At 37.7% G+C, this 18,267-nt stretch overlaps 1 protein-coding gene across 1 annotated transcript; it reads left to right on the top strand.

Moving 5' to 3' along the window:
• The first annotated feature begins 1,100 nt into the window (after positions 1-1,100).
• LOC122762635 (CD81 antigen-like) lies at positions 1,101-15,074 on the top strand. Its single transcript, XM_044017822.1, has 8 exons — positions 1,101-1,175; positions 3,506-3,638; positions 9,398-9,495; positions 11,163-11,237; positions 11,553-11,675; positions 11,820-11,918; positions 13,019-13,102; positions 13,292-15,074. Exons 1-8 carry the CDS (start codon positions 1,101-1,103, stop codon positions 13,352-13,354), a joined length of 750 nt encoding a protein of 249 aa, XP_043873757.1. The 3' UTR covers positions 13,355-15,074.
• The last annotated feature ends 3,193 nt before the right edge of the window (positions 15,075-18,267 follow it).

Here is an 18,267-nt window from a genome sequence, read left to right as displayed (position 1 = left end):
TGTCCAAAAAGACACATCACATGACCCCCACACACACACACACACACACACAGGAGGACGCACTTTTAAAATGTACGCCTCCTGTTTCTATAAATCAGCGTGGGACACTGAGGGTTAAGAGGCTGTGCGGGACAGGACGGGGGAGGGGTAACACTCTCTGTGGACCCCCCATCCCCCCCAGCATGCCCAAAAAGCCTGTGTCCACTGACTGAGGCAGAAATAGACCCAGGACACAGAGACAACACCACGGACTACACTCAGTCCTGTTCTTAAACAGCAACACTTAAACAGTGTTGGGATTAGGAGCGTGGTTGGTTATGAATTTAAAATATTAATAATTGATTAATTATGGAATAATTCATTTCTTATAAAAAGTTGAGTCAAATACTCACACGTGGCAACCATATGTTGGGGATCAACTATAGTGGCAATAATTTGATTGATAAAAATAAAGCAATAAAAGATAAAGTAATGAAATATTTAATTAAATATTTTGGAAAATTAATTAAATGTCAATTAATTCTAGAACGGCGCACCACCCTGTAAACAGGGAAAAGACAATCAATCTATGCCTTTAAAATCAGTCTTAAATAATAACTGTAATTGACTATGATATCAAAGATATCCCAGTTTAACAGTATTGAAGGTATGAATCCGAGCACAGACCCTCTCAACCCCCATTTGTCACTGTATTCATGTACAAAAGACACAGAGCATTCCTTCAGGTTAATAAAAGTAACAATTTATTAAATCAAACATTGAAATCAATTAAACAATCATGTTCACTAAAAGTGAACATTAATGTAGAACGAAAATCTATTGGTTGAATCAACAAATATCACTTGCTAAGCTACAACAACACAGGCTATATACAACATAAACACCAATATGTGTGTGTGTGTGTGTGTGTGAGTGTAACATGAGACAAAGATAAGACATGGGAGTGACGCGGTTGGCCGAGCAAAGCCACTCCCACTTCCGACACCAAAGTGGAGAAGGCATGCGCAGTAGCAGTGACTGTAGACGCACGCTTCCACCAAAGATGGCGCCAGAAACACATTAACACGAGGCCGCAGATCTTGGGTCGAACATGTGATAGCATGGCTGCAGAGACACGTGTTCGACACAAGATGGCGCCTATGAGGAGACTCTCGTTCAAGAATGAAAAAGAGAGAGTGAGTGAGTGAGAAAGAGAGTGAGTGAGAATCGTGCTTGAATAGCGGCAGACCAAAAGTGTGTTTCAAAGCACAGTGTGTTCAGTGAATGAAACAAAAGGATCGCGTACGTGAGAGTTTATGTCAGTTTAAACCACACAGACTTGACACAGGCAAAGCCAGGCCAGTCTGTGAATCTTAACGTTCATGCCGACATTCTCTCACCACGTGATCTGTCTACGCGCTCACAGCGGGAGAAGACACGTCACTGCAGGGTGAGCGGTGAGCTCTACTTTCAGCGAAGGGAATTAATAACGTGTAAACAAATACAAACAGTTAACAATAGTAAACAAATCCATACGAACGTGTGGGTGCGCAATCTAACACGTTCAACACAAAGGAAAGTTTATAAAACACAGAACCTTAACCTAACCCTGCCCAGAACCCTTGCCTCTTACTGTGAGCTGATAACACGTTTTGCCCCCGAAGGAGAGGAACAAGAAGAAAAACACAAAGAGCAAAAATAGGAAGAGAAAGAAAAATGGAAGTGAGCGAGAAACGTCTGTCCTCTGGTTTTATAGTGTTTTCAGGGGCAAGGCCATAAAACAGAGAACGGCCAATGAGATTCACTGACCCTATGGAATGCTGACCAGTCGTAAAACCAAGAATGTCCCAAATGGTGGACTGAGACTTTGTTGAAAACTCAAATCAGGCTTTTGAAACTGCATATAGGCCTTACCCATGGAGAACAATAGAATAGTGGATTACAGTAGACATCTCGGCCCCAACAACACTTAAACAAAACAACAACACTTAAACAACAACACTTAAATACAACAACACTAAAACAGCAAATTAAACAACAACACTTAAACAACAACACTTAAACAACAACACAACAACAACACTTAAACAGCAACATTTAAACAGCAACACTAAACAGCAACAATAAACAGCAGCAACAAAACTTAACAACTTAAACAACAACACTTTTAAACAGCAACAAAACAGCAAACACTTAAACAACAAAACAACAAACAACAAAACAAACAGCAACACTTAAACAACAACTTAAAACAGCAACACTTAAACAACAAATAAACAACAACACTTAAAACAGTAAACAACATAAACAGTAACAGCTTAAACAGCAACACTTAAACAGCAACACCTTAAACAACAACACTTAAACAACAACACTTAAACAACAACACTTAAACAAACAGCAACATAAGCACAACACTAAAACAGTGACACTAAAACAACAACACTAAACAGCAACAAAACACTAAACAAACAACACTAAAACAAAAACAGCAACACTTAAACACAACACAAACACAAAACAATAAAAACACTAAAACAACACACTTAAACAACAACACTAAAACAGCAAACACTAAAACAGCAACATAAAACAACAACACTTAAACAACAACAAAAAGCAAATAAACAACAACACTTAAACAGCAACAACACTTAAACAACAGCAACACTTAAACAGCAACACTTAAACACAACATAAACACTTAAACAAAACACAAACAGCAACACTTAAACAACACTAAAACAACAAAAAAACACTTAAACAACAACACTTAAACAGCAACGCACTTAAACAGCAACACTTAAAACAACAACACGAAACAGCAAAAACAAACAGCAACACACTTAAACAGCAACAAACTAAAACAACAACAAAACAACAACACTTAAACAACAACAACTTAAACAGTAACACTTAAACAGCAACACTTAAACAACAACACTTAAACAGTAACACTAAAACAACAACACTTAAACAGCAACACTAAAACAGCAACACTTGTCTCCTTAAAGGGACAAACTCAAACCTCAGGGGGCGCTGTGTCATTAAAAAAAACTTCACTGACTAACCCTTTACATTTCATGCATCTCAGTGTGTGTGTGTGTGTGTGTGTGTTGTGGTGGTTGCTAGGCAGCAGCTGGCCTCAGCTCTGGAATGACCCTCACTTGGAAAAAGAGCAGTTGTTTTGAATCTTCAGCTCATTTTAATTCACATTTTCTTTGTTTGGATGTTTGACTGAACACCAGAGGACAACTCACTGTCTGTGTCCCACTGTCACGTCCTCATCAGTCCTGGGACCAGGACCACATCAGTTGTGTGGGACCAGGAACCTGCCGATACCCTGGTTTACGTGTGTTTTCATAACCACTTATTTACCTGAGGAATCATTTCCAAGAAATGTCAGAAAATGTGTAAAAATATAATCTCAAAAATATTCACAAACTGTTTAAATTAATAAAAAACTAAAAGCATTAAAAGGAGTTTAATGAAGTCATCTTTGTTGAAAATGCACTGAAATAATGTTCTTGTGTGTGTGTGGCAGCTGACAGGGGGCGTGATCCTGGGCGTGGCCCTGTGGTTGAGACATGACCCCAAGACGAGCAACCTGCTGGAGCTGGAGTTTGAAGGAGCTCAAGCTCCCAGCACCTTCTACATCAGTACGTAACTCATCCACACATATGCTGTTATACAATGCTATATACTGTTATATACTGTTATATGCTGTTATACACTGTTTTATAATGTTATATACTGTTATATGCTGTTATATAATGTTATATACTGTTATATACTGTTATACACTGTTATATGCTGTTATATGTTATATAATGTTATACACTGTTATACACTTTTATATGCTGTTATATGTTATATACTGTTATATGCTGTTATATACTGTTATAGACCGTTATATAATGTTATATACTGTTATATGCTGTTATATAACGTTATACACTGTTATATATTGTTATGTACTGTTATATACTGTTATATGCTCTTATATAATGTTATACACTGTTATATGCTGTTATATACTGTTATATAATGTTATATACTGTTATATAATGTTATATACTCTTATATGCTGTTATATACTGTTATATAATGTTATATACTGTTATACACTGTTATATAATGTTATATACTGTTATACACATGTAATGTAATACACTGTTATATACTGTTATATGCTGTTATATACTGTTATATAATGTTATTCACTGTTATATACTGTTTTATACTGTTATATGCCGTTATATAATGTCATATACTGTTATATAATGTTGTACACTGTTATATAATGTTATACACTGTTATACACTGTTATATACTGGTATATAATGTTATATACTGTTATATGCTGTTATGTAATGTTATATACTGGTATATAATGTTATACACTGTTATGTAATGTCATATACTGTTATGTAATGTTATATAATGTTATATACTGTTATGTAATGTTATACACTGTTATATACTGATATATAATGTTATATAATGTTATACACTGTTATATACTGTTATGTAATATTATATACTGTTATATAATGTTATATACTGGTATATAATGTTATATATTGTTATGTAATGTTATACGGGTTAGGGTTAGTACGTAACTGTTTTACACTGTTATATACTGTAATATAATGTTATACACTGTTATGTAATATTATATACTGTTATATAATGTTATATACTGGTATATAATGTTATATCCTGGTATATAATGATATATATTGTTATGTAATGTTATGCAATGTTATACACTGTTATATACTGTTATATAATGTTATATACCGTTATGTAATGTTATACACTGTTATATACAGTTATATAATGTAATATACTGTTTTACACTGTTATATACTGTTATATAATGTTATATACTGTTATACACTCTTATATGCTGTTATACACTGTTACATAATGTTATATACTGTTATATGATGTTATACACTGTTATTTACTGTTATACACTGTTATATAATGTTATATACTGTTATATAATGTTATACACTGTTATATACTGTTATATAATGTTATACACTGTTTTATAATGTTATATACTGTTATATATTGTTATACACTGATATATACTGTTATACTCTGTTATATACTGTTAAACACTGTTATATAATGTTATATACTGTTATATAATGTTATACACTGTTATATACTGTTATACACTGTTATTTAATGTTATATACTGGTATATAACGTTATATATTGTTATGTAATGTTATACAATGTTATATACTGTTATATAATGTTATACACTGTTATATACAGTTATGTAATGTTATATACTGTTATGTAATGTTTTACACTGTTATATACCGTTATATACTGTTATATAATGTTATATGATGTTATACACTGTTATTTACTGTTATACACTGTTCTATAATGTTATATACTGTTATACACTGTTATATAATGTTATTTACTGTTATATAATGTTATATACTGTTATACACTGTTATATAATGTTATATACTGTTATATAATGTTATACACTGTTTTATAATGTTATATACTGTTATATATTGTTATACACTGATATACTGTTATACACTGTTATATAATGTTATATACTGTATACGTTAAATAATGTTATATACTGTTATATAATGTATACACTGTTATATAATATTATATACTGTTATACACTGTATATAATGTTATATACTGTTATACACTGTTATATACTGTTATATAATGTTATATACTGTTATATAATGTTATACACTGTTATATAATGTTATATACTGTTATTTAATGTTATATACTGTTATATATTGTTATACACTGATATATACTGTTATACACTGTTATATAATGTTATATACTGTTATACACTGTTAAATAATGTTATATACTGTTATATAATGTTATACACTGTTATATAATGTTATACACTGTTATATAATGTTATATACTGTTATACACTGTTATATACTGTTTTACAATGTTATATACTGTTATATAATGTTATACACTGTTATATACTGTTATATAATGTTATACACTGTTAAATAATGTTATATACTGTTATATAATGTTATGCACTGTTATATAATGTTATATACTGTTATACACTGTTATATAATGTTATATACTGTTATATACTGTTTTACAATGTTATACACTGTTATATAATGTTATATACTGTTATACACTGTTATATACTGTTTTACAATGTTATATACTATTATATAATGTTATACACTGTTATATACTGTTATATAATGTTATATACTGTTATTTAATGTTATATACTGTTATATACTGTTATACAGTGTTATATACTGTTATATACTGTTATATAATGTTATATACTGTTATTTAATGTTATATACTGTTATATACTGTTATACAGTGTTATATACTGTTATATACTTCTACATCAGTACGTATCTCGTTCACACTCCTCACAGCAGCATTTCAAACATTAAAATGCCGCTCTTTGAGGTGAAAGGTGAATTGATGACAGTGCACAGCGCCACTTACAGGCCTGGCACAGGTACTGCAGTGTTGCTGTGAGGTTATGGTGGAAGTGTGTTTCTGTCAGTGATCCACACAAAGACTCTCATTCTCAACACCAGGAGAAAAAGACCAGCACAGGAAAACATTCCTCACCAGTCGCCCATCCCCCTCTTCCTCCTCCTCCTCCCCCTCCTCCCTGGCTCCACCCCTCCTCCTCCTCAAAGTTTTCCTTTCCTCTCTTTCTTTCCACCGTCTGTTTCTCCTCCATCTGGTTGTGGTTAGTGTTCCAGTCGCTCTGTCTCACTGTTTTCCCTCCATCTTTGTTTTTGAAACTTCAGTATCATCTCTGTCTGTCTGTCTGTCTGTCTCTCTCTCTCTCTCTGTCTGACTGTCACAGAAACATTATGATTTAATACTGTAAATCTATCACACACACAGATGCTGGTTTTACATTCCTTGTGAGGACATTCAAAGACATGAGACAGTCTCTAGCCTCTAACCCTAAAAACAGCTCTTAATCCTCAAAAAGTCTGTTCAGTTTGTGTGGACCAGTGTCAGGATTAGTACCATTGAAATCAAAATGAGGCTTTATTTATTATAAAACATGAACAAAAAAAGGCAAAGAAAAACAAACCTAGAAACTAGAAACCAAAACTAGATCAGACGAGACGAGGACAAGGTGGACGAAATGCAGACCAACAGGAAACCCTAAACCCTCACCAAAATAAAACAGGAAATGACAAAAACGTGACACACAAAACAAACATGCTGAAGACAAAATGTCCTCCCAGCTGAGCTGATAATAAACTGTGACATCATCACACTGCCGGCCTCTGATTGGTCAGAGAGTGTCGTCACTGAAGAGCAACAATGTCCCACTGTAGATTAAAGGAAACAGAGTTAAACGTGTGTTCACAGAGGAGTCATAGCGTTAGCACGGCTCAGTCCACACAGCGCTACCTGTTGGCAGTGCACTCATGACATGTTTTATTTTTTCAAAAACACTTTGAAACATTTCTGCTATTTTATGATTCAGGTGTTTTGAGTCATATTGTGGTAAAAGTTTAAGAAGTCATCGTTATTATGGTTGTCATGGTTCTGTCACAATGTAACATTAGTTTAAATGATAAAGTCCAACAACAACAGGAAGCCTTTGTCTCATAAACAATGGTCGGACTTAATTACATAGGCTTCATTGTTACGTCAACTTCATCAGTTCATAGGGAAGTTCCACCTGATGAACACATGAGGAAAACAACTGGCTCCTGTGTGTGTGTGTAACTGAATCACCATGAACAAGTTATTTAGACTCATTTTTAAATGTGAACTATTTTCCAAACATTAATGAAGTCTTCACTCTTTTATTTTGTGAATCATTTCCATCAAAAACAGCAAAGTCGTAGTAAAGTCAGCTTGGTTACCTGGTAACCTGGTTAAGATTAAGGTTAGTGTTAGTCATGAACTGGTCATGGTTAGAGTCCTGAGAAGGATAGCATTACTAACATAAATGTGTGTGTACTGTTTTATTAGAGAGGGAGAGTGAAGGTAAAGCAGAGAGAGAGAGAGGGAGAGTGAAGGTAAAGCAAGAGAGAGGGAGAGTGAAGATAAAGCAAGAGAGGTAGAGAGAGTGAAGGTAAAGCAGAGGAGAGAGGCAGAGGCTGCAGCTACCTAGAGGGAGAGTGAAGATAAAGCAAGAGAGCGGGAGGAGTGGAAGGTAAAGTAAGAGAGGGGAGAGCACAAAGCAGAGAGAGAGAGGAGAGTGGTGGGGCTGTGCAAAGCTGCAGAGGGAGAGGAAGATAAAGCAAGAGAGCGGAGAGTGAAGGTAAAGCAAGAGAGAGGGAGAGTGAAGGAAGCAGGAGAGAGAGAGGGAGAGTGAAGGTGGGGCAAGAGAGAGGCAAGGAGTGAAGGTAAAGCAAGAGAGAGAGAAGGTAAAGCAAGAGAGAGAGAGAAGGCAGCAAGAGAGAGAGAGGAAGGTGGGGGGCAAGAGAGAGAGAGTGAAGGGGCAAGAGAGAGAGAGAGGAAGGTAAAGCAAGAGAGAGGGAGCAGGGAAGGTTGGGCAAGAGAGAGAGGGAGAGAGTGAAGGCAGGAAGCAAGAGAGAGAGCGCGGAAGGGCAAAGTAAGAGAGAGAGGAAGGTAAAGCAAGAGAGAGAGAGTGAAGGTGGAAGCAAGAGGAGAGAGAGTGAAGGTAAGCAAGAGAGAGAGCGGAAGGTATGCCAAGAGAGAGAGAGTTATGATAGCAAGAGAGGAGAGCTACAGGCAAGAGAGAAGGAGAGTGAAGGCAAGAGAGAGAGTGAAGGTAAAGCAAGAGAGAGAGAGAGAGTGAAGGCAAAGCAAGAGAGAGCAAGGTAAAGCAAGAGAGAAGGAGAGTGAAGGTAAAGCAAGAGAGAGAGCGTGAAGGTAAGCAAGAGAGAGCACAGCAAGAGAGAGCCGGAAGGTAGCAAGAGAGAGTGAAGGTAAAGCAAACAGGAGAGGCAGGTGGAGCGAAGGTAAAGTGCAAGAGAGAAGGAGAGGAGTGAAGGTAAAGCAAGAGAGAGAGCAAGGAAGGCAAGAGAGAGAGGAAGAAGCAAGAGAGAGAGCGTGAAGGTAAAGCAAGAGAGAGAGTGAAGGTAAAGCAAGAGAGAGAGAGTGAAAGCACCACTCGAGGTCATAAATGACTTGACAAACATCTTAAAGGACAGTTCAGCTGTTCTGAAGTCACTGGTTTTTAACTGTAACGTTTCCAGGACTCACCAATATTGTCAATAATATCAATAATATTACCACTACACTGTCTGTGATGAACTATGAAACTTAGCCTGAAGGTTTCTGTTGGTTTGAAAATACCAAATATTTATTATTAGTTACAGCCCTACTTAAGTTAATCCCAGGTTATACAAGTGTGTGTGTGTGTGTGTTGCCATGGATACTCACACCATCTCTCTCTCAGGTGTTCACATCCTGATTGCGGTCGGTGCAGTGATGATGGTCGTCGGTTTCCTTGGTTGTTATGGTGCCATCCAGGAGTCGCAGTGTCTGCTGGGAACTGTGAGTCACAACCATCCTCACTTTTACACCAGAGGTCAGAGGTCACTGAAGCGTATGTTAGTATGTTTAACGTTCACAGCTTTATGTCCAGAATATTCAGACCAATAACATCATCATGTGACCCAAACACCAGAGAGTGGAGACCAAGAACTCACTGATTAAAGTCAGACAAGTTATGTCACATGATCTGGAACCAAAAGTAGGAGCTTTAATCCAGAAAAAAACAATAAACTTGTTACTTCTTTCCCTGAAAATTAAACTGTACTACTAAACTAAACTGACTGAAGTTTAACTAGAACCTTTAGTAGCATTAGTAACATGTGTTTATTACATTAGTATCAGATCTTTAATAACATCAGTAACATGTGTTTATTACATTAGTAACATGTCTTTCATAACATTAGTAACATGTCTTTAATAACATTAGTAGCATGTGTTTATTACATTAGTAACATGTGGTTATTACATCAGTAACATGTCTTTAATAACATTAGTAACATATGTTTACTACATCAGTAACATGTGTTTATTACATTAGTAACATGTGTTTATTACATCATAACGGTTTATTAAATTAGTAAATATGTGTTTATTACATCAGTAACATTTGTATATTAAATTAGTAACATGTCTTTAATAACATTAGTAACATGCATTTATTACATTAGTAACATGCTTTTATTACATAGTAACATGTGTTTATTACTTTAGTAGCATGTCTTTATTACATTAGTAACATGTGTTTATTACATCAGTAACACGTGTTTACTACATTAGTAACATGTGTTTATTACATCAGTAACATGTGTTTCCTACATTAGTAACATGTGTTTATTACATCAGTAACATGTGTTTACTACATCAGTAACATGTGTTTATTAATCAGTAATGTTTATTAAATTAGTAACATGTGTTTATTACATCAGTAACATTTGTATATTAAATTAGTAACATGTCTTTAATAACATTAGTAACATGCATTTATTACATTAGTAACATGCTTTTATTACATAGTAACATGTGTTTTACTTTAGTAGCATGTCTTTATTACATTAGTAACATGTGTTTATTACATGTGTTTACTACATTAGTAACATGTGTTTATGTATTAGTAACATGTGTTTATTACATCAGTAACATCATCAGTAACATGTCTTTAATACATTAGTAACATGTGTTTATTACATCAGTAACATGTGTTTACTACATTAGTAACATGTGTTTATTACATCAGTAACATGTGTTTCCTACATTAGTAACATGTGTTTATTACATCAGTAACATGTGTTTACTACATCAGTAACATGTCTTTAATAACATTAGTAACATGTATTTTTTACATTAGTAAAATCTGTTTATTACATCAGTAACATGTCTATTACATTAGTAACATGTCTTTAATAACATTACTAATATGTCTTTAATAACATTAGTAACATGTGTTTATTACATCAGTAACATGTCTTTATTACATTAGTAACATCTGTTTATTACATCAGTAACATGTGTTTATTACATTAGTAACATCTGTTTATTACATCCGTAACATCTGTTTATTACATCCGTAACATGTCTTTAATAACATTAGTAACATGTCTTTATTACATTAGTAACATGTCTTTATTACATGTCTCCTTTGTCTCCCGTGTGTCCCTCGTGTCCTGCAGTTCTTCGCCTGTCTCGTCATCCTGTTTGCCTGTGAAGTTGCTGCAGGGATCTGGGGCTTCATGCACAAAGACACTGTGAGAACAAAACTCAGACATTAATTCTCATTCATGGCTGAAATTATTTGTGTTTTCAGAACTTTGTGAAAATCCTTTAAACACAGATCATCATGTGATCATCACATGATCACACACGTGCTCCTCCGTCAGCCACACAGTTCTTGTATTCATGTTTTCTTCTATTCTTTAAATAAAAATGCTGCCTTTTGTGGTCACTTTGTGAGGTCTGAGGACTGAGGTCAATCGAATTGGCATAATAGATCATTTGAACTTAGTGATGGAGGCAGGCAGCAGTGTGTGTGTGTGTGTGTGACACGTTGTGTTTTCTTGTAGGTGTCGAAGGAGATGATCAACTTCTACGATTCTGTGTACGACAAAGGAATGACGGACAGTCTCTCCATGGACAAGAACAAGGAACAAGCTGCTGCCACTGTGCTCAAGGTGTTCCACGAGACGGTACGAACCTGTGCATCCAGTCATTTCTGTACAACAAAGACATGAACACACAAGTTCACTGTGCTGCTGTTGTTGTTGTTGTTGTTGTTGTTGTTGTTGTTGTTGTTGTTGTGTTTCAGCTAAGCTGCTGTTGTTGTGTTTCAGCTGAGCTGCTGTGGTAAAGGTCAGGGAACGGCCATTCTGACCAGCATCACTGACAGACTCGGAATAACGGACATCTGCCCCAAAAACCACCTCCAGACCGTAAGTTTGTCCGTTCATCGTGTTCACAAGTGTTTGTCACGTGTGTTCATTACGTATGTTTGTCACATGTGTTCATCACGTGTTTGTCACCTGTGTTCATCATGTATGTTTGTCACGTGTGTTCATCACGTGTTTGTTACATATGTTTGTCACGTGTGTTCATCCGCGTGTGTTTGTTACATATGTTTGTCACGTGTGTTCATCACGTGTGTTTGTTACATATGTTTGTCACGCGTGTGTTCATTACGTGTGTTTGTCACATGTGTTCATTACATGTTGCGTGTGTTCATCCGTGTGTTCATCGCGTGTTTGTTACATATGCTTGTAACGTGTGTTCATCACATGTGTTTTGTTACATATGTTTGTCACGTGTTTGTTACATATGTTTTGTCACGTGTTTGTCACATGTTTGTTGTGTTCATTACGTGTGTTCATCACATGTTTGTCATGTCGTTCATCACATGTGTTTGTCGCGTATGTTTGTCCGGTGTTTATCATGTGTCACATGTTGTCACATATGTTTGTCGTCACGTTTGTCACGTTTGTTCATGTTCATCACATGTTTTGTCATGTCGCGTTCATCACATGTTTGTCACGTATGTTCATGTATGTTTGTCACATATGTACATGTACACATGTTTGTCACGTGTTTGTCACATGTGTTCTCGCATATTTGTCACATGTTTGTCACGTTTGTCACGTTTGTTCATGTTTGTTGTCACATGTTTGTCACGTGTTTGTTACATATGTCTGTCGTGTCACATATGTTTGTCACGCGTGTGTTCGTGCGTGTGTTCATCACATGTTTGTTATGTGCGTTCATCACATGTGTTTGTCACGTGTGTTCATCACGTATGTTCATCACGTATGTTTGTCACATATGTTTGTCACATATGTTTGTCACATGTATACATGATCATGTTTGTCATGTGTTCGTCACATGTTTGTCACGCTTGTTTGCACGTTTGTTGCACATGTTTGTTCGTCACATGTGTTTGTCATGTTTGTCACATGTGTTGTCACATGTATGTTTGTCACGTGTTTGTTGTTGTTGTTGTTTTGAATCTAACTTCCTGTTTGAATGTTGTTGTAATTCACAGAGTTGCCACCAGAGGATCGAGGAGCTCTTCTCGGACAAGATCTACCTGATCGGTATCGCCGCCCTGGTGGTTGCTGTAATCATGGTGAGATATGAAACCTTAATCCTTTTAGACTTTTTCTCCAAATGTTGCGACTTTTTATTGGGTGTGTCATGTGATGTGGGCATGTCCTGTGACATGGGCATGAGTCATGTGACGTGGGCGTGTGTCATGTGAGGTGGGCGTGTGCTGTGACGTGGGCGTGTGCTAACTGGATGTTTGTTGTGCTCACAGATCTTTGAGATGATCTTCAGTATGGTTTTGTGCTGCGGGATCCGTAACAGCCCCGTCTACTAAAGATCACGGTGGACGGACGGACGATGACGACTCTGCCGTCTGTCTCTCTCTCTCTCTCTCTTTTCTCCGCCTACATTCTTATTTACTGCTTGCTGGATTTCGTCGACTCGCGGAGAAGACGACGTATAAAACCTCTCTGTTTTTTTTATGATTCTTTTCAAACCTGCTCCTCGGTTCTGTCGCAGTCGCCTCACTTTAAACCTGTGAGCCGCAGCCCCCTGGTGGACCCTGAAGGTGCTGCAGGTGACCTGGAAGAGTTGAGGTTTGTGTGGCTGTGGGAGGTAGCGCCCCCTGCTGCTGAGAACACACAGGTTTTAGCCTCTCAAAGACTCAGCTGATCTAATCATTTTATGAGTTGTAGCTTTTTTAAGGCTAAAATCTGTCTTTATCTTCTTCAGACACACTTAACTTAAGTAAACCTTTAAAGTGAAATCAGTGGAAACATTAAAACTTTTAAAAAGTACAAATATTATTTTTAACAGTTTGTAGATCTGGTGTCGCAGGATTTATCATCTCCTCACGTTCACATGGGAACTTTGTTTTTCACCCGTGTGTGTGTGTGTGTGAGATCCATCAGCTGTTTATTGTTTACTTGTTTTCGCCTCGTTCTTCTATTCTTTGATGTTTTGATGACGTCACTGTTATGAACGTATGAACTGTATATAAATATATATATGAATATTAACAGTGCTTTATGACTGCATGAGCATGGACATTAGACTGTTTCCTTCCTGTTCATCTGAAGCACACACGTCAGTCACATGACCCGGTCCACACCACTCTCACCTCATGAGGCTTAAAGTGACGCCATTGTGATTAGTTTAGCTTAGCTTAGCTTGGTCAAAATCCTGGGTAGAAGTCATGACGACATGTTGCTCTGCTAAAAGAGGCAGATGAGGTTTTTAGATGTGTGGTTGTGTGAGGCGCTGTGAGCGCCCCCTGCTGCTGAGAACCAGACACACACACATACTCAGTGAAAACATGATGTTATTCACTTTAAAGACTCAGTCCGTGATCTCTGCGTCACATGATCACGACTTTATCTCACTGAAGTCTGTAAACCACACACACACAAGATCAAAGTACAAATGTCTTCTTTTGTCTCTTCACTGTTTGAAATGTAACGTTCAGATTAACGTCAGTGACACAGCGTGACCACACGAGGCAGCAGAGGACCAGCAGCTCCTGTGTGTGTGTGTGTGTGAGTGGCGTACAGGCGTCTGTGTAACAGTGAGATAAAGACGTGATAATGTGATGTCGTTTTTTTCCTTGTGTCTCTGTGGACAGATGTGTCTCCACCTGAGTGTGCTGTTGTTTGTTTTTCATGAGCTCATTACAAATATGTGTCACTGCTTCATTCATTCATTCATCCTTTCATCTGATTCTAATGTAACCTTTGAAAACTAAACCTTTGTCTCGTTCACATCTCAAACATAAAAGTGAGAAACGATTTTTACTAACGAAAAATAATGAAGGCTGTAAAAAGACCACAACGTCTCTGTGTCTCTGTGTCTCTGTGTCTGGTACGAGTTTGGAGGGTGACAGGGTGAGGACGCAGGGGGCAGAGTCCACTCACACTGACTCACACCTGAGACCTGGTCTCAGGACCAGGAACCAGAACAAACAGATGCTCATGAGTCCTCTGTCCTCTGTCCTCTCTGCCCCTGTAGACTTTGGTTTGCCCAAATATCAAGGGATTAAATGTCTTTTCCAAATAAAAGTCCTGCTGTGTTTGTCTTTTCTTACAACAGCAGGGACGAGGATGGGATTAATCTATAAATTTAATCTCTTAGATTCATCTATGGGATTAGTCTATGAGTTTAATCTGTTAGATTAATCTATGAATTAACCAATGGGATTAGTCTATGAGTTTGATCTGTGGGATTAATCTATGAAATTAACCTATGGGATTAATCTATGAGTTTAATCTGTGGGATTAATCTCTGAGTTTAATCTGTTGGATCCATCTATGGGATTAGTCTAAATGTTTAATATGTGGGATTAATCTATGGGATTAGTCTGAGTTTAATCTGGGATTAATCTATGAAATTAACCTCTGGAATTGATCTATGAGTTTAATCTGTTGGATTCGTCTATGGGATTAGTTGATGAGTTTAATCTGTGGGATTAATCTATGAAATTAATCTATGAGTTTAATCTGTTGGATTATCTATGGGATTAGTCTATGAGTGTAATCTGTGGGATTAATCTATGAAATTAACATATGGGATTAATCTATGAGTTTAATCTGTTGGATTCATCTATGGGATTAGTCTATAAATTTAATCTGCGGGATTAATCTATGAAATTAACCTATGGGATTAATCTATGAGTTTAATCTGTTGGATTCATCTATGGGATTAGTCTATACATTTAATCTGTGGGATTCATCTATGGGTTTAATCTGTGGGATTAATCTATGAATTAACCTATGGGATTAGTCTAGTGGTTAGCACTCTTGCCTTGCAGCAAGAAGACCTGGGTTTGAGCCCCGGTTGGAACAAGGGCCTTTCTGCATGGAGTTTGCATGTTCCCCCCGTGTGTGCGTGGGTTCTCTCCGGGTTCTCCGGCTTCCTCCCACAGTCCAAAAACAAGCCGTGTGAGGATTAGCTGAATTGGACACTCTAAATTGACCGTGAGAGTGAATGGTTGTTTGTCTCTATCTGTGTGTGTGGCCCTGCGATGGACTGGTGAACTGTCCAGGGTGTACCCCGCCTATCGCCCGATGGAGCTGAGATTGGGACAGCACCCCCCGTGACCCTCTGGTGGAGGATGAAGCGGTTAGATGATGACTGATTAGTCTATCAATCATCTGTGGGATTCTTTTGTGAGTTTCATTTATGAGTTTAATCTATGGGAAAAAAGAATAATCTATGGGATTATTCTACAGCAGGAACAACACAAGTGATTAGTTTAGTGATTGAGTTTAAATATTAAACTTCACACGATCTGAAAATAATATATTAAAACAATATATAAAAATAAATAACACGTCATTCTCGTAATATTGCAATTTTTTAAAATGTATTATTAGTTTTTTGTTCTATTTAAATGTGATAAACAAATATGACACAACACTTTTACATGACACAACACGCTCTGTCGGTGACTGTTGTTACCGTGGTTACAGGTCATGGACCAGACCCTGGTCACTTGTGTGTCACTGAAGCTTTTTAAGCAGCAGAGGGCAGCAAAGGTTTGATGGTGGAAGAATAAAATGAGTTAATTCGTTCATTTCAACTTTGTATTTCACTGCATTTCTGTGATTAAATCTCAGCAGCAGGGGGCGCTCTCACACACACACACACACACACACACAAACCCTGAACTGTCATGATTCAGTTCAACACTTTTAAAAACAGAAGCCTTGTATGGTTGTGATTTTGTTGCCAGGCAACCACTCGGTACACTGTTGCTCTGTGTGATCATGCGACTCATGTCTTTCAGCTTGTTGTTTAGGTTTTACGACTTTAAACTTTTGTTCTCTTGCATCAATCTTTGACACACACACACACACACACACACACACACACACACACACACACACACACACACAGCACAGCACACACACACGTAAGAACACACAGACACACACACACACACGCAGCACACACACACGCAGACACACACACACACACACACGCAGACACACACACACACACACACACACACAGCACACACACACACAGCACACACACACGCAGACACACACACACACAGACACACACACAGCACACACTGTCTTCTTTTTCTTAAAATAGTGAATCATTTTAAAAGTTAATAAAATAATCATATTTATTACATCAACAATATTATAACTCTATAATAACCTTATCCACTATATTATAAATATTATAACATTAAATATTAAATCAACAAAAAACTCTTTTACATAAAAGTAATTTCTAGAAACAACCCTTTAAAACTGTGTCCCGCCCCTAAACTCCCTGGAAACGCCCCTGGTCACCCTGACAGACAAACAACAGGTGACCTTTGATTGGCTGCTGCCCAAGCCTGTAGCCCCGCCCACAGACGGACGGACAGACAGAGCAGAGAGGAGAGGGCACGAGGATCCACGTTCTCTTCTTCTTCTTCTTCTTCTCCTTCTTCTCGTGTGAGGATGAGTGTGGTCCTCGTGGACAGCGCGTGTCTCCTCTCCGCCCTGCAGCCGAACTCCTCCTGCACCGCGTACGCGCTGCCCTCGGACGGTCCGAGTCCGGACCCGGCGGCCAGAGCCCGGAGAGTCCAGGAGCAGGTCCGGAGGAGGCTGCAGGAGAACAAGAAGTCCAGCTCCCTGACCAGACTGGACGAGCCGCTGTCCGGATCCACAGGTGAGACACAAACACGGACCACATCAGAACCGGATCTCATCAGACCACAATCACGCAGGTGTCCGTGCAGCCAGAGGCGTTTCATGAAAGGCCTGTGTGCGCGCGCGCGTGCGTGGACATGTATGTATGTCTTCGTGAGGACATTTGGTCCGGTCCCCACATCTTTAAAGAGCTTTTTTAGGGTTAAGACCCGGTTTTAGGGGTCAGATTAGAAGTAAGTTAAGGGTTTAGGTTAAGGGTAAGGGTCTATGAGATGCATAATGTCAATGGTGTGTCCTCACAAAGAGATAAGAACACCCCTCCACCCCTGAGTCGACCCACATCGACTCCACCCCTGGCTGATTTGTACTCAATTCCACTGTAAGTCGTTTTGGATAAATGCGTCTGCTAAGTGACATGTAATGTAATGGTAGTTTCTCCCTGGTAATCCCTGTTGCCGTGGCAACGAGTCTGTAATGGCCCACGTTCCACTTAATGTCGGTCGCTACTTAACGTGAACGACCGACATAGTTACTACTTACTATGTTAGTGGAGACGCTAGCTACCGTGGCGTCATAACTGTCTCAGGACAGATTAAGATCT

The sequence above is a fragment of the Solea senegalensis genome, unplaced genomic scaffold (assembly GCF_019176455.1).
Source record: "Solea senegalensis isolate Sse05_10M unplaced genomic scaffold, IFAPA_SoseM_1 scf7180000015884, whole genome shotgun sequence".
Classification (NCBI taxonomy): domain Eukaryota; kingdom Metazoa; phylum Chordata; class Actinopteri; order Pleuronectiformes; family Soleidae; genus Solea; species Solea senegalensis.
Note: the sequence above shows the minus strand (reverse complement) of the source record. Positions and strands in the feature narration are given on the sequence as shown.

What these genes read in the sequence shown, in the direction of transcription:
- LOC122762635 (XM_044017822.1), top strand. Translation starts at nt 1,101, where the DNA reads ATGGCTGCAGAGACACGTGTTCGACACAAGATGGCGCCTATGAGGAGA. An exon ending in TCCCAGCACCTTCTACATCA is followed by an intron (nt 3,639 to 9,397) that starts GTACGTAACTCA and finishes TCTCTCTCTCAG; the next exon opens with GTGTTCACATCCTGATTGCG. An exon ending in CCAAAAACCACCTCCAGACC is followed by an intron (nt 11,919 to 13,018) that starts GTAAGTTTGTCC and finishes TGTAATTCACAG; the next exon opens with AGTTGCCACCAGAGGATCGA.